We start from the raw sequence: 16,694 nt of genomic DNA, 5'->3' as shown, positions 1-16,694 counted from the left end.
TGTGTCTCTCCTCTCCATCTGTGTCTCTCCTCTCCATCTGTGTCTCTTCGCTCCATCTGTGTCTCTCCTCTCCATCTGTGTCTCTCCTCTCCATCTCCGTCTCCCCCCTGCCTGTCCAGTGCCCTCAGCAGCCCCGCTCCTCGGTGCGCACACCGTCTCTCTCCTGGGTGGCTGCAGAGGCCGCTGTGGGTGGCTGCAGAGAGGCTGTGGTGCTCGTGGTCCTGGCACGGCTCCCGTGGCTCCAGGCCACGTCTCTGCAGAAGACAGCCAAGAGTGGCCACTCTCGTCATCTGGACAGACGCCTCTCACAGGGGCCCTCCCGCCTTGTGTCCCCAATCTCGCCTGCCCACAGACCCCCTGAAGAGGCATCCATTGGATGCTCAGTATATGCATGTTCAGCCTGGGCATTCATTCAGTGCCTACTGCATGCCAGGCTTGTCACACTCTACCTTCGGATGCGAATACAACCTTCATCCTTCAGAAAAGTAGGGTGCAGGGGTCAGCTGGGCCCAGCCCATCTTAGCACCCCAACAGACTGCCCTGATTCCACACTGCAGGGGTGGACACAGGGTGGGACTTCCAAGGCGTCAGGGAGTGGGCACGATCGCTCCTCCCAGGCCAGACAGTGCCCATGTGCTGCCTGTGGATTTCCTGAGTTTGGGAGTGCGTGGCCCAGGCCCAGGGATGTGGGTGCCCGTTCCCTCGCTGTCTGTCAAGGTGGAATTGAAATGCAGGCTGTGGTGGGATCCGAGGGAGGGGAAGCCTGTGGGTGAGGGTGATAAGTGACTCCAGGGACCCTGGACCACACTTCCCCTGGTGGGGAGGATTCCAACTCCCTTGGACACCGTTGACTCTGTCGGGCTGGCCGTAACCAGCATCCTGGGACTGTGACCTCCTGGAGTCCCCCGCCGAGGGCCAAGGCCTGCTTATGAGGGGACATGTCCCAGCCCAAGTCCTCAGACGTGAGTGCATGTCGGAGTCACCGGAAGGGCTGGGGAAACCCACATGCTGGGCTGTACCCCTCACCCCACAGTAGGGCTGAGGCCCAGGACTCTGCATTTCTAAGGAGCTCCCAGGCGCGGGTAGAGGACCTTTCTCTGAGAGCCTTGTCATCGGGCCTGACAGCCAAGGGCAGCCAGACCCTTTCAGAAGGGAGGTCTGGCGAGTCCAGCCCGGAGACAGCCTGTGCCTCTGCACGCTGGCAAAGCCACGCTTTATAGACGCTGTGGCCACCTGAATGCTTAACCACAGCCCAGCAGCAAGACGCCAGTGCCACCGAGTCATCCCGAGGGCACCTGCCCTGTGTGAAGCGCTGGGACCAGGTCTGGACCTGTGCCCGCCGTCCCCGCCCTGTCACCCCCGTACCACGTGTCCAAGACCAAAACAGTTTGCATGTCATTTCGGTGGCTGCCTTTCTAAAACCTGGGTGGTTACAAAGTGGAATGTAAACTCCTTGATTAAACGTGCTGGCCAGTGGGCGTCTCTGGACTCAGACCTGTGCTGAGTGCGGCTGCCTTCGCTCCGGCCCGCCTTGGTATCCACAGCCCTGGGGAGGCGAGGGATGCGCCTGGCCGTTTGGGGTAGTGGGATTGCCTTGTTTAATGGAGGTGCCATCCTCTTTCTGGAAGCTTCTCTGTATTCTGACACAAGGGGATGCAGGCCCAGGGGTAGGCTTTTGGGATGCTAACCCCTCCACACCCACTCCCAGGAAACCCCACACGCCTAAGCTTTGGCAAGGGAGGGCTGAGCTCCTACCTCCTAGAACCTGGTCTCTGATATGGGCTGTGAGCGGGTTGTGAGGTTGGAGGCTGGGTTGAGGCCTGAGCCTCCTCTCCTGGGCTCTGGCCCCGTCGCCGCCACCCTGGGGTGAATCTCGGACCTCAGGGCAGTGGGGGGAGCAGCTCAAGCGCCGGCAACGTGGTTTATAGTTAATGATTCACTGATGGGAGGGCCGAGCTATCCTAGTGAATTGCAGAACCAGCGCCCAGGAATGCTGGGGCCTGACAGCAGACCTCGGGGGCAGGCGGGGAGGGGGAGGAGGTGAGGCTGGCTGGGCCAGGTGGTGGAGCCCAGCCCCTGGTGGCCACCATGGCCTTCCTCAACAATGGGGGTTCATGTGGCCAAGGGGGTCTCTCTTCCGGCAGAGATGGGACATGGGGACGGGAACAGCCCTCCGGCCTGGGTCCAGGAAGGAGGCCCAGGGAGGGCGAGGCCCCGCCCCGGCTGCAGCCGCCCCATCTGCGCCCACTTTCCACCGCTTCCACCTCTGCCTCTGGGTCTGCTCTGCCCACACCCCAGGCTCTGAATCTTCTGCGTTTCTCTTGGCTTCCCTTTCTCTCTGTGTGCGCACAGGCCTGGGTCTGTTTCTTCCCTGTCTTCCTCCCCTTTCTCTCTGTCTCTTCATCTCTGTGTCTTCATCCCTCGTCTGTTTCTCTGCGTCTGCTTTCCCGTCTCTCTCTTTCCCCCGCCTAAGTCTGTGAAACTCTGTCTCTAGTTCCCTCTCTCCCCTTCTCTCTCTCCCCATCTCTTCTCTTCCTCCCCCTGCCCCCGCACCCTGTCCCTGGGTCTCCCCCTCACCCTCCCTCCTCCGTCTCTCTGCTTCTCCCCCACCTCTCTCCCTTTCTCTCACCTCCTCCCCCCACAGCCCCGCCCCCATTCTCCCTCTCCCCTGCCTCCTCCATCTCTCCACCCCTAGCTCTCTGTGGAGGGACAGCGACCTTGTTCTTCTGGCTGTGACACTCAGCTTGCACAGGGAACAGTGTGACCGGGAGGGCTGTTCCAGGGCAGGAGCAGCCAGGCTTGGTCCCCGGGGAGGGGCAGCCACGGTCAGCGGGGTGCTGGTGTTCGGGGCCAGCTGCCCCCCCCCCCCCCCCCCCGGGTGCTGGAGTCACTGCACGGTGGGGACCGATGGCAGGCGGGCCAGTTGGCCCCAGGCTGTGTTTCAGCTCCCAGGCCCAGGGCTTGAGTCTTCTTCCACACCGCTGCCTCGCTGGGGCTGGCCATGATAGGCCCGAAGCCTGCTGGTGGGAGGTGCCAACTTTCCCAGGCCTGCCGGAGGAGGTGCCAGGTCCTCCCCACTCATGGCCCGCTGGGCTGGGCAGGATTTCGTGCAGATTCAGGGCTGAAGTGAGCGGATGTCACTGGTTTCCTGGCCAGCTCTGTGCTAGGTGGGGAGCTGGGGGCTCCCCGAGTCCTGCAGGCAGGGACTGTTCTCAGGGAGGGCAGCTGGTGGGTGGGCTGGAGCCCAGGGATGGAGCAGGCGGGGCTGCAGGCTGAGAAAAGACAAGCATGGCCTTGGCATGGGCCAGGCTGCAGTGCAGGGGCGGCTGCGTCCCAGGCAGAAGGAGGTGGAAAAGGTCAGTCAGGATCGAGGGACCCGGGGGTCATCTCCAGCTGGGCTGCCAAGTCGGGAAGCCGTTCCCAGAACAGCAGCCTTGGTGTCTGGTGGCCGGAGGCGCTCAGGGAGGGGCCCTGGCAGGCTCACAGGCGGCAGGTCACCCTAGGGGATGGGCAGCCTTTGAGTCTGTTCTGCAGGGATGTCACTCCTGGTGATTCTCTAGCGGACGAGACAAAGGTGCACGGTGGCTCAGGCCTGCAATCCTAGCACTGTGGGAGGCTGAGGCAGGTGGATCACTTGAGCCCAGGAGTTCAAGACCAGTCTATGCAATATAGTGAAACGCCATCTCTACAAAAAAATGTTAAAAATTAGCCAGGTGTAGGGGCATGCTCCTGTGGTCCCAGCTTCTTGGGTGGTTGAGGTGGGAGGACCGCTTTGAGCCCAGGAGGTGGAGGCTGCAGGGAGCCATGATCATGCCACTGTGTACTCCAGCCTGGGCAACAAGCAAGACCCCATCTCCAAAAAAAAAAAGGGCAAACAAGGTCCCCGGAACTGACACCTGTGGGGGATTTGGACCATGCACAGGTCAGTCAGCGTGGCAGTTTGAGAATGTTGCAGGGCAGACGTGTAAACCAGGCTCAGGAAGCCGCTGCTGGGCAGGAGGCAGCTTTTAGGGAGCTGCCCCAAGACTTCTCCAAGGAAGTGTCCCTTGGGCTCCGACCTGAGTAATAAGAAGGGACTGGCCTGGCAGAGGTCGGGGCAGCAGCCCAGGTCGTGGGCACAGCACGTGCAAAGGCCCTGAGGCAGAACGCACAGGACATCTTCTAGGAGGCAAGTGGTAGGCACAGGGAGAGCTTCCCTGAAGGAGGTAGGCAGGGGCCAGGGATCTCGGCCTCGGAGCAGGGACTGTGGATTTGGTGCCGGGGTGCAGGACGGGATGTGAATTGGGATTTATAGTGGAGCCCCGCTGGCACCGCACACATCTGTATGGGCGGAGCAGACTCTCGTGTGCGTGTGTGAAGTGTTGCTCATGTTCTGTCGACACACATCTTTCTGCCGGAGAGTGCTGGTAAATGTTTAACAACCGGCTTTCTGCAGGGGAGGCTGTGTTTGTAGCACGTGCTGGTTGCCATGGTGTAAATAAGCCCTCCCTCCGTACCCGGTGCCATGCAGCAACGTGCTGCCACTGACTTGGAGCCGGGGAGAGATGCCCTTAGCACCAAGCTGTCTTGTGCTGTCTTCACCCTATGCGTGCAGTTGGCGGAAGAAGCCTCCACAACACAGACGACTTCATAGCCAGATGATCAGGAAGCGAGGCCCTTGAGGGGAGTGTGCTTGTAACCTCTCTTTTCTCCCTCTTTTTTTTTCTTTTTTTTTTTTTTTCTTTTTTTTGAGACAGTCTCACTTCTTCGCCCAGGCTGGAATGTGCAATGGTGCGATCTCAGCTCACTGCAGCCTCCACCTCCTGGGTTCAAGCAATTCTCCTGCCTCAGCCTCCCAAGTAGCTGGGATTACAGGCATGTGCCACCGCACCCAGCTAATTTTTGTATTTTTAGTAGAGACGGGGTTTCACCATGTTTGCCAGGCTGGTCTCAAACTCCTGACCTCAAGTGATCTGTTCACCTCAGCCTCCCAAAGTGCTGGGATTATAGGTGTGAGCCACCGCGCCTGGCCTGCTTTGTTTTTTAAAAAAAGTTTATTATTTTTTAGAGATGGAGCCTTGCTCTGTCACCCGGGCCGGTGTGCCGTGGTGCGGCTGACGCTCACTGCAGCCGTGCCCTCCCAGGCTCAAGCTTTCCCCCTGTTACCCTCCTGAGTAGCTGGGACTACAGGCCTATGCCACCTAATCAAAATGACCATGACCAGCTCATTTTTTAAATTTCCTCAAATGATCCTCCTGTCCTGCCCTCCCAAAGCACTGAAACTACAAGTGTGCATCACCTTACCAGGCCATCATTTACTTAATTGTAAGGTTATGTGTTTCCATTTTGCCATGAGCTGGTAGCCACTGGCTCTAGCACACCAAAAAAAGACAACCCTTACGCATGGAGATGGCCTCCCCTGACTGCGTTTTCCCCAGCAAGGGCAGGCAGACTGAATCCAGGGGCAGGGACCAGGTTTAGGGAGGAGCTGCCAGCATCAGGGAACTCTGTTCTGCCTCGGCTCTGACCCCTGACCCCACTTTCCACAGCAGCCCTGGGCTCCTGGATTCCCATCCCCGCACTGCCAGGAGGTGGAAGGTGTCATGAGGATGTGCCCTCTCAGGGGCACCTGGCATGCGGTAGATGCTCAGTGAAGTGTTTGTTGAATGAATGCATGAGATCTAGCCGCAGACGGTACTACTAGGTATTGGCAAGTTCTCCAGACCCCTTTGTGAGGACTTAGCATCTGAGAATGAAATCTCATCAGCCCCTACCTGGACCATTGCAGCACCTTCTCACTGGACCCTCTCCTCTCATTCCCGGGATCCGCCACCATCCCCCCGCCGAGACTTGCTATCAGATTGCCCTTTAACATGGGGAAGGTCACATGACTCCCCGCCACTCCTGTGCCTTTCGAGAAAGGTCCTGGGGGCTCCCACCACCCTCAGGATGCCACCCGTATTTCTGAGCATGGGCGTTAGCCCTGGCCAGGTCCTCCAGCCATGTCCCAAAGTGCCACTTGGTAGGCACAGGGGCATTTTCCCACTGCCATGCCTCTGCCCACATAGGCTCCGTTCCCTGAAATGCCATCTCTCACCCTCCACTGCTCCACCAAAGCCCCTTCCTCGCCCTGCGGTTCAGGACACCTGGCTGCCTTGCCTGCACCATGCATGTGCCTTTTGAAAGTGGTCTCATCACTGGCGCCTCCATCTGGCCTGTCTTTGTCAACCTAAGTGCAAGGTCTATGCAGTTGGGGGCCACATCTTTCAGTGGCCGTTGGGTGTCTCCCTTGGGGGTTCAGGGCATGCTGGTGGAAGGAAAAATTCAGGCCGTGGCATCATTTGGCTTAAATGAGCATAGGGAGGCAGCTGTGACCCCCTTGCCCAGGGCGGAGGTAGGGCACCTGGCTGTAGGATCTTGCTAGGAAATGCTGTGTGATATTTGGCGAGCTACTTAACCTCTCTGTGTCTTTGCGTTCTCATCCATAAAACTGGGATGATACTAGTTGTAGAGAGGATTCAAGTAACTAACGGGTAGGAAGTGATGAAGAGAAGAAAGCCTCATCAGATGCGCTCAGCGAGCCAGCGTTGTTTTTATTAAGCTGTTTTCTGCACAGCCCCCGGCCTGGGGCTTCCACACAGGCCCAGCCTCACACTGCTTGTCCAGCAGGCCCAGGGTTACAGGTTCAGTGTCCAGCTCCGGGAGCAGGCATCCCGCGGGCCTTTGGTCCAGTGGCTCTGACTAACCATAGACCTGGTAGGTTCGTCAGATAGTTGTGCTATGGTTTGGGGGTATGTTTCTGACCACGCATGGGGCATGAACCCACCGTTGGCCTGGCCAGTGGCACATCTGAAAGGCAGAGGCAGCCTTCTAGATGAGCTCAGGGTCCGCTGAGATCGTGGAGCTGGCTTCTCGTGCTTTCTGATTCCTCTTCTCCCAGGGCCACACATCGAGGGAAAGGTGCCCGCAGGTGTGTCCTGCTGCTTGCTCCTCGGGGAGTTGTGAGCCAGGGCCTCCCTCTCCCTGCATCATCTGCCAGCAGTGGCAGCTTCTTCTGGCGCTGGTTAGAAATGCAGAGTCCCAGGCCCCACCCCAGACCCACCAAGTGGGAATTGGCAGGGGATATGTGTGCACCTCCAGGTGTGATGCTCTAACGAAAGCCTGCAGGCCAAATCCGGCCCACCACCTGCTTTTGTAAATAAAGATTTATTGGCACACAGCCATGCCCTTTTGTTGACCTATGGGCTGCTTTCACAGGACAGTGGCAGAGTTGAGGAGGGGGTGACAGAGACTGCATATTTATCCTCTGGCCCTTACAGAAAACGTTTGCCAGTCCCTAGTAAAGCACTGGTTCTCAAACTTGGCTGCCTGTCGCGATAACCTGGAATTTAACATACAGACACCTGGATCTCCGCCCAGAGGTTCAGATGTCATTGGTGTGGCCAATGACATCCCCCACACTCTGGGCTGTCAGCCTTCTTTGCTCCGAAACCTTGAAGCTTTGCCTCTCTGAGCCTCAGTTTCCTCCTCTGCAGAATAGGAGCAGTGATCGCTGCTCTCGTATTTCTGAGGGTGGCTGAGGGCACTGACAGGATAGTATTGTAAAGCACTTGGCATGGTGCAGGAGCTGGGTCACCCCCGGGTGACATCCCTCCATGTCACTCTTACGGTGTGGCCTGCGCATCAGGACTTTGCAGGGCTCCCTACATGATCTGAGTGTGCAGCCATTATCATGGGACCTTGAGACCCATGGTCCTCAGTGGCCTGGGAAGCCGGCAGGTGCAACTCTGCCGCTGTGGGCAGGCCCAAGACCAGCCCGGGCAGTGTCGGCCGCCCGGCTTGCTGCCCTAGAGCATAGCCGGCTTTGGGGTCCCCCCAGCTCCTCGGGGAGCTGTGAGCCGGGGCCTCCCTGTCCCTGCATGATCTCCCAGCAGCGACTGTGAGCAGCCCTCAATCAGTCCCTCCTCGGCCTCCCAGGTAACGATGGCGAGCTCCGGCACATGTTCGTCCTGAAGCTGCGGGGGTCTGTCCCACTGGAAAGCGGATTTGAAGGCCAGGGCTGCTCGGGTACTTCTCCTTTCATCCCCCTCCACCGGCCTCACTCGGCGTGGGCTGTGGGGATGCCTCTCCCACAGGAGATGTTTAGGCCACGGGAAGTGAGGATCCCGTGCCCAGGGCTCTAGGCCTTGGCTTCAGGGCGGCCTGGGTGGCCCTGTGCCAGTGGGTGTTGCTGCACCCACTCCAACCAGAGGGGGAGGGTGGGAGGCGCCCCTGCCCTGGGGGCTGGTTAACAGTCAGGGAGGAGGAGGAGGTAGGGCTTGGTGCCAGGATTGCAGTCCTGGTGACAAAAGGATGGAAGTGGTTACCAGGATCTAGTGCGGATCAGGACTTCTGAACTTCCCCGAGATGGCATGGGCTTGGAGGACACTGACCCGGGGTGCTGGCGGAGACTGCTGGGGATGGGTGCAGAGGAGACCAGGACAGGGCAGCAGGCTTGAGTCCTTGCCCTGCTGTTCATCAGCTTCATCACCACCTTCTCTGTGCCTCAGTTTCCTCTTCTGTAAGATGGACGGGTGGGTGGTTAGTGGAGACCATGTGGGACAGAGCCAGCCACGTGGCACCGTGAGTAATCCTGACGAGGAACACGGGAATGACCACTGGGGAGACGGGGCTGTGGGCAGGCCCTGGCAGGGCTCGGAGACTCTGAGTGGGAGGCGGGTAGGATCGGTAGACGGGGCAGGTGGGGCAGTCTGCAGAACTCGCTCCCTAGGTCCTGGCCAGGGGTCAGCCGAGACTCTCAGCTGGGGCTTTGGGAACAGCAGAGTCGCATCCCCCACACTCTGGGCTGTCAGCCTTCTTTGCTCCGAAACCTTGAAGCTTTGCCTCTCTGAGCCTCAGTTTCCTCCTCTGCAGAATAGGAGCAGTGATCGCTGCTCTCGTATTTCTGAGGGTGGCTGAGGGCACTGACAGGATAGTGTTGTAAAGCACTTGGCATGGTGCAGGAGCTGGGTCACCCCCGGGTGACATCCCTCCATGTCACTCTTACGGTGTTTTCATCTCCATCAGGACTTCAGAAGGGCCGGAGCTGGTCCATATAAAACGGACAGCACAGTGCTGGGCACCTAGTCAGCTCTCAGGGGTCTGTGGGAGTTTCCTCCTCTGCGCTGGCCTCTTCCTTCCTGGGGCTTTTCTGAGGACTCAGAGGAGGGCTGCAGTGGGGAAGGCTGAAAGCTCAAGGCCTGGCCCAGATGCACCCCTCTCCCACCTGGCCCCTGCCTGCAGCCTGGTGGGCGTGGAGCTGCATTTACTGACCATGTTGGGGCAGACCTAGCCTCTCTGTGGGTCCATGGGTGAGGCCCAGGGTGTCATGGAGCCCCCACCAGCCTAGATCCAGGGCTGATGGACAGGTGCTCTGGGAGGGAGGCTCTGTGGCCGCTGCTCCCATCCATCGGGAGGGACACCACAGCCCAGGGAGGGGGTTCTTGGCACAGACGTCGCTGAGTGTGGTCTCGGGAGACAGTAAGCCACCTGTGATTCAAAAGCCCCAGCCCTGCCCAGACTCTGGCCCTGGGCTATACGCCTGACCTGGGGGGACGGCATTCATGCTGGGCAGCCCAGTGAGCAGGGTGCCCACCCCCAGCAAGCCACATCACTCCTCCCTCCCTGGGTCCCCACTCTGCCCATGTCAGGCAAAAGTGGACAGAAAGACCACTGTATAGGAACAAGCCAAAAACCCTCCCTGCCCCAGCCTCCACCTCCAAAAGAGTCTTCACTTGCTGGCTGTTTAAAGGTTCAGTTCGAGAGTTCGAAGTCAGGAGAGGGAGAACAGGCTGGTCCCAGGACGCCAGGCACCTGTTGGGGAATCAGCAGCAACCTGGGGGCAGAGGGGGTCTGTTCAAGTTGGGCCGCTCCGCCTCTTCCTGGCTCCTCTTACAGAGCTCGGTGACGAGGGATTCCTGGGGAAGAGAGGCAGAGGCAGGCCTGGGAATCTGCTCTGGGCCCAGCAGCTGCCTCAGCCCACGGTTGCCTGCAGCAGTCAGACCCGTGCTCTGCTCTTCTGCCCTGTGCTCGGCCCTGTCCTAATGAAAAGAGGCTGGAGAGAGTGTTGTGTGCGGGGCAGGTGCCTGTTCCTGGCAGGAAGGAAAGGCGAGAGAAGGGGTCTCTGTCACCCTCCGGCCCCTCCTCTTTGATCTGCTTGGAGTTCCTTCTCCCTGGTTTGAAGCGTTGGTGTGACTTTGCCCGTGGGACACATGAAAAGGCTCTGGGGTTTATTTATTTCTAGCTCTGGGGTTTATTTCTAGCATCTCACTTGACTCAGGGGGATGCAGAGATGGTCTGGTTTGGCAGCTGCCTGCAGGGAGGACCTTGGGGTGTCCACGAAAATCAGTGTGTGCTTTCAAAGAAATCAGGTGGAGGAAAGGAAATTGGGAGGCAGTACTGGGAGCTCACACTCCCTCCTCTGGGTAAGGGGAGGGGCGGGGGCCCAGAGTCACCGGGACAGGCCCAAGTGAGGAGGCTGGTGTGGCTCTGAGCCTCTCTGATCCACTCTGTGAATTGGGCTTGCTTTGTCCCCCTGGGGGCCCAGCACATGACAGAGACGGGGCCAGGAAGTAGGAGCAGCCACTTCCATGCAGGCCTGGGGCCTTCCTGGGCTCTGGGGAAGCAGGGGCATTCCCCACCTCCCCGTTCTACAGACTTGGAGACTGAGGCTTAGAGAGGTGGCCTCAGCTCTGTTGGGGGCAGGGCAGGGCTAAGCATCAGGGGTGTGTCCCCAGCTTCCCAGATGCTCAGGCGCCCCTACTGAGGCTCGCCAGGGCACCTCGCTCGGGCCCAGTTTGCTTCTGCCCCTCTTAAATATCTGGGCGAGACTCAGATGTGGGCACAGTGAGGATTCTCTCATCTCAACCTCACGGCCCGAGGCTGAGGCACAGGCATGCTGAACACCCTGCTGTCAAGGCGAGGGAGTTGGCACAGAGAGGTTAAGATCCTCATCCAAGCTCACACAGCCACTGTGTGGAAAAGGCAGGAATTGAAGCCAGTGCTTCCGACACCAGTGCCTCCTGCTCCTCACCCGACTCCGCCTCCCCAGGCCCCACTCCGGCAGGACCCCAGGCCGTGCCTCTCCCCTGCTCATGCCAGCGGGGCCTGGCTTCCCGGTTGTTATGGCGTCTTCTGGGCAGACTCCACGGGTTTCCCTCCTCCCCCAGCTCAGGCTGAGCCCAGGTGCAGAGATTCACCTGCTCACGGTTTTCTTCCCTCCCGTGTCCCCGCCGCCCTCCCCCGGGGTCTGACAGCAGCAGCAACAGCAACAGCAGCAACAGCAGCCGCAGCCGCCCATGCCCCGCAGCAGCCAGGAGGAGAAAGATGAGAAGGAGAAGGAGAAGGAGGTGGAGAAGGAGGAGGAGAAGCCGGAGGTGGAAAACGACAAGGAAGACCTCAAGTAAGGCAGCCCGCTGTCCCAGCAGGTCCCAGCCCCTGACCGACCCCGGTGGACACAGGTCTGGGAGAGGCTTTGTAGACACGGGTGGGGCGACCACCCATTGCCTGTGAGCAGGGGGAGGCCCTTCTGCTCGTCTGCCCGTGACGCCCCCTCCCGAAGCCCGCCCATTGCCCTCCGCCTCCTCCCTGCGCCCCCCTCTCCTCCGCCCTCCCTTTCTTCTTCCAACCCTCTAGAGACTTTAGAGACTGATAGCTCATTTGAGCTCTACTCCTGAGCTAATAAATCCAGGCAATGACTTTGGAACTCTCTGCCTCCCGCCGCCTCCCGCTCTTCGCCTCCTGAGGCGCCAGGGAGGGGAAGGGGGGATCAGAGGCGCTCCTGGAAGGACTAGGCGTGCAGGCGGCTGCTCTCACCTTTAGAATTATCGATGGCAGTGTGAGTTCTTGCAGATCAAGGCACAGCCTCGCCGTGGGGGCCGTGACAGCCTCCGTGCCTGCCAGGGGCTGCGGGAGCGCAGCCAGCTGGAGAAAGGGGGGCGGCGCGACTTAGCGCCAGGTACCTGTGATGGGCTCAGGAATTTGGCTGCAGAGAACATCTGGCTTCCTCATCCCCGTCTCCCAGACGCTTCCAGCAAGGGCCTTTCAGGAAGATGAATGGGAAGGCGGAGGTGATCCGTCTGAGCCGCCCGCAGTCAAGCTCGGGTATCGAGGTCGCGTGCACCCCCACACACCTCCGCTCGGCCTGCATGAAACCAGGAAGAGGGTTTCCTCCTGCGACGCCTCAGGCGTCTCGGCCCTTGATAACACTGAAGGCCAGCAGATTGCCTGTTACAGAGCCCCTCTGGAAACAGCTCTTCTGTGGCGAATAAAATGACCTTGTAGATTGCTGGCAGCCCACACTCCCCTTCAGTTCACTAAACAGTCTTGAAGACAGTTCGTGTCTCTCTCTTTGGTGCATAAAATGGTCTTGCAGATGGCCGCCAGCCCAGAAGAAAGTAACCTAGCAGGAAAGTTCCTAGTACCTCCCATTTGGGGAATGAAATAGCCCGCCTTGTAACTACCTGTCCACATGGCCTTAGTGGTGAACTAAGTAGTGGATAGCCCAGGTTACACACCTTACCCCTTTTTTTTTTGAGACAGGGTCTTGTTCCGTTGCCCAGGCTGGTCTTAAACTCCTGGGCTCAAGCGATCCTCCCAGTTTGGCCTCTCAAAGTGCTGAGATTGCAGGTGTGAGCCACCACGCCCAGCCGCAGCTCCCTTTTGATAAATAGCATGGTGTTGTACTCCCACCTCTGGTGAACAGAGAGCCCCTGCAGACCGCCCCGGGCAGCCTCACCCCAGCCCTCTCCCTTCTTTCCTAGAGTCCGTTAGCGCCACGGCTGGCAGCCAGTGCAGACCCAGCTAAAGAAATGGTCTCTTCCCGTGGCTGTTTGATTTCCTGGCTCAGGCGAAACCATCCTGTCTCCCCTCTCTGGCCTGCAGGGAGAAGACAGACGACACCTCAGGGGAGGACAATGACGAGAAGGAGGCCGTGGCCTCCAAAGGCCGCAAAACCGCCAACAGCCAGGGGAGACGCAAAGGCCGCATCACCCGCTCAATGGCCAATGAAGCCAACAGCGAGGAGGCCGTCACCCCCCAGCAGAGCGCCGAGCTGGGTGAGCAGGGGCCAGGGACGCAAGTGTGGGCGGCTGGAGACATGGCGGGTTGTGCTCGCATAAGAGTTTCGTGCAGTTTGATTGGCAGCAGGCCGAGGGGTTGGCAGAAGTCGTGGTTGGGGTCAAATCCCAGCATTACCTACTGGATGTGCTGTGTGGCCCAGAGTGAATTCCCAAACTTCTCTGTGCCTCTGTATCCTCATGTTCTCGGTGGGAGAAATCGGTGGTTACCTCTGAACATCGGGGGGAAGCTGTAGTCACTTGCTAGTGAGAAGTACCTAGAACAGCCCCTGGGTGTAGGAAGAGCTCAGTGGCTTCAACCGCGGTGATTTCAGAGCAAGGCGATGTCACATAAGAATCCCAGTGACCAGTTCTGGAGTTTTTGGTTGTCGTTTTTAAAGCAGAAAATCTGGCCACACTTGGCGCAGGTTTTCATGAGGCAGCCGTTGTCGGGAGCTGAGTAACCACCACCCCTTCTTAGAATGTCATGGGCTCTATTTGTCCCCACCCAGCCTCCACTCTGATAGGTGTCTGGGTTTGTACCTTCACTTCCGTGGGCCTCAGTTTCCCCTTCTGTTGAGAAGGGTGTTCATCCCTCAGGGCCCTCCCAGAAAGTGGAAAAAAATAGATGATGTGAGTAGCAGTTCCCAAGATTTGCTACAGGGGGCAGCAGTGTGCACCTGTTGTCTCTACGTTGAGCTGTTAGGGTCCTGCCCTCCCGCCACTGTGGGAGCTCACCCAGGGGCCCCAGCGCTCAGGCCGAGGCCCCACCTGCCAGGGCTCATCCTGAGTGTGGAGTTGACAAACATGATACTTCATCTCCCACAGACCCCCCCACCCCCCACTGGGGTCCGGGTCACGCACCTGTCTCTTCTTCCCATGGGAGGTAGTGTGGAGCTGTTTCATAAATGGGCCACTCGAGTCTCAGAAACGGAACGTTGCCTCTCTGAAAATCTCAGTGTCGCTGGGATTCGAACTCAGCCCCATTGGCCACAGACCCTGAGCAGCTCCTGTAGGCATTTTCCAGCCGCCCCTTGGTGGCAGTGTACTTGGAGGCCCAGGGTTGAAGGGTGTTCTTCCTGCTTGATCTCTGGGGATAGTCCTCTCAGACCCAAGGCTGATGCTGGGGGCTTGGCTGCATTGTGGAAAACACACTCCCGGGCCTTCCACCGCTCTTCCGGCACCTGGCACCCCTGGCTTCCATGGGCTTCCTCTAGGGGTCCTGTGGGGAGGAATGGGAGCATCCATGAGGTCCTCAACAGGCCCAGCTGCGGCCGCAGAGATGGGGGAGGCTGGGGTGGCTCTGGCCGGTCGAGGGTAATGGGGCTGCCCATGGGGGTGGGGGCCCTTTCCCCTTTCCCGCTGGAACCTTCCTGCAGTCCTTAGCCAGCCTCGATTGGACACACACTCTGCCTGTGCAGTTCTAGGCAGTGAGTCCATGAAGCTGACGTCCCTCGCACCCACCCCTCACGGGTGTTAAGGAACTGGAAAGGAAGGACCAGGGCTCGTATCCAGGGGAGCGCGGCGGACCAACCCGAAAACAGTGCCACAGCAGAGATGCGGCCGCCTCCAGCCGACCCCAAGGCCAGGCGGTGTCCCTTCCCAGTAACAGCAGAAGCCCCTTGTCAAACTGGGTGACTGGGGGATGTGAAAATTGCCCTCTGGAGGAGGGCTTCTCCACCGAGGGCGATTTTACTCCCTGCTGGGGGGCGCCTGGCAATGTCTGTGGACAGTTTTGATTGCCACAGTCAGAGGCGGCCACTGACGGCCAGTGTGCAGAGTCCAGGGCTGCTAAGCGTCCTGCAGGGATGGGACAGCCTCACCATAATGGAAGAGCTGGGTTCTGAGAGGGTCCTCAGGCAGACAAGGTCTGGGCCCATCTGAAGCTTATGTCCCACTGTCACCAAGTCACCAGGTGACCCCCTTCCCAGCAACGTGCAGACAAAAGCAATCATGGTCAAGGCCCTTGACTGCCTCAGTTTCCCCATCTGTAAAATGAGGTGATTGCTGGAGCTGCGACCTCAGTGGCTTGTGTGGAGGTTGGCCCTGACCAGCAGCACGTGGGACTACCCGGCACAGCCCCGGCTGCCCAGCATAAGGGCTCAGGAGTCGGGCGCCACAGTGGATACTGGCTGGGGAGGGGCGTCTGAAACATGGCCTCCCATGGGGTTGAGAGCCGTGGGGTGACACCACCGTGGGTACTGGCTGGGGAGGGGCATCTGAAACGTGGCCTTCCCGTGGGGTTGAGAGCCGTGGGGTGACACCGTCAAGGCCTGGTCCACTCCCTCCCTGGCTCAAAGGAGAAAGAGAAAAGTCCAGAAGGCAAAGTGCCTCCTCCCTCGGCTCCTGCCAATCACCTGGTGTCTTCCTTTTCAGCCTCCATGGAGCTGAATGAGAGTTCTCGCTGGACTGAAGAAGAAATGGAAACAGCCAAGAAAGGTGAGGGCAAGCGGCAGCTTTCAGCCTCCTTGGTTTGCATCCAGAGTGCCTGAAGCTCGTGGGCTGGGGCGGATGTTGACACAGTTGGCCTTGAACCACGGGCTGCGGTGAGGCCTCTGGTGAGGCTCTGGTTCCGGGCTGTTCTCGGGTTGGTCACCCTGGCGCCTCAGTTTTACCCTTCAGAAAATGGGTCTGTGCAGCTGCACTGTCAGGCTTGTCTTTGTGACTTGGGGGCACAGCTCAGAGACATGCAGCTGGTGCCATGCGTGTAGTCAGCAAGTGGCTTCTGGGTGACCTCTGTGGCCAGCCCTTCTTGGCCTTGGGGGCAGAGCAGCGGCAGCACACCTGGGTGACTCAGGACAGGCAGAGTTTGCTGGCAGTTATCTGGGTAGAGTCCTGGGGTCAAGGAGACCTGTAGGGCGTTCGTCCAGCCCTGAGGCAGAGCCCCAAGTCCCCACCCTGGGCTCAAGTGTGCTGGGGCTTTGGGAACCGGTCTCGGATTTGAGCATCCCAGTCTGGGTGACAGGTTCCGGAGTGGATGGGGACACCCGGGCTGTTGGGGACAGTCGGAGTGGCTCACATGGCAGGGAGCCAGCAGGCATGGGTGCTGGCCGCAGAAGCCATTCCCAGTTTGCAGGTTGCCTTGCGATGTGCAGTGCGGCGGGGCTGGGGTCCAGCGCCTCCAGCTGTGCCGACTCCTGGCCAAGTCCCATACTTCCCAGCACCATGACCTGCCTCTGGGCCTCGGTTTGCCTGTCTGTTCAGTGGGAGAGGTGGCTTCATGGAATCAGATAACCTGGCTGAGGGCGCAGGGTGGGCTGGGTGGCAGCAAATCCCCTGCCTCCCTCACTCTTGCCTGGGGCCAGGACTGTCAGGCAGGGGTGTTGCTGGCAGCACTGCTGAGGCCGGGGCGGCACCTGACTCCCACGGAGCACGCCCACTCTCCGTTATCTACGCCCCGGCCGTGAGAGGGAGGGCCTGCTCCTGTCCTGTCGTGTCCCTGTTTGCGGATGAGGAGCCAGGGAGCAGAAGCCAAGGGGTGCCACGGGTTCCGGAGCTGGTGCGTGGGACCAGGAGCAGGCCTGGGCACCCCCGCCCCTGTCCCCGCCCCCGCTTGTTCTTGGTCCTGTGGCCCTGCTGGAGTCGAGGCCGTCTGTGACGTGCAGTTTCATTGTGCAGAGA

At 59.5% G+C, this 16,694-nt stretch overlaps 1 protein-coding gene across 25 annotated transcripts in view; it reads left to right on the top strand.

Annotated features, from left to right (window-relative positions):
• Positions 1-16,694, top strand: part of NCOR2 (nuclear receptor corepressor 2) — a 243,982-nt gene that overhangs the window by 156,594 nt on the left and 70,694 nt on the right. For 21 of the 25 annotated variants that reach the window (XM_032243915.1, XM_032243811.1, XM_032243904.1 and 18 more), the window contains 3 exons: positions 11,274-11,419; positions 12,901-13,073; positions 15,450-15,512. In XM_032243915.1, coding sequence (XP_032099806.1) covers positions 11,274-11,419; positions 12,901-13,073; positions 15,450-15,512 — 382 coding nt within the window. The remainder of the gene's footprint in view (positions 1-11,273; positions 11,420-12,900; positions 13,074-15,449; positions 15,513-16,694) is intronic. The other 4 variants (XM_032243848.1, XM_032243842.1, XM_032243821.1 and 1 more) reach the window with 4 other exon arrangements.

The sequence above is a fragment of the Sapajus apella genome, unplaced genomic scaffold (assembly GCF_009761245.1).
Source record: "Sapajus apella isolate SASKATOON/1434 unplaced genomic scaffold, GSC_monkey_1.0 scaffold2, whole genome shotgun sequence".
NCBI lineage: Eukaryota > Metazoa > Chordata > Mammalia > Primates > Cebidae > Sapajus > Sapajus apella.
This window is presented reverse-complemented; position numbering and strand designations above follow the sequence as displayed.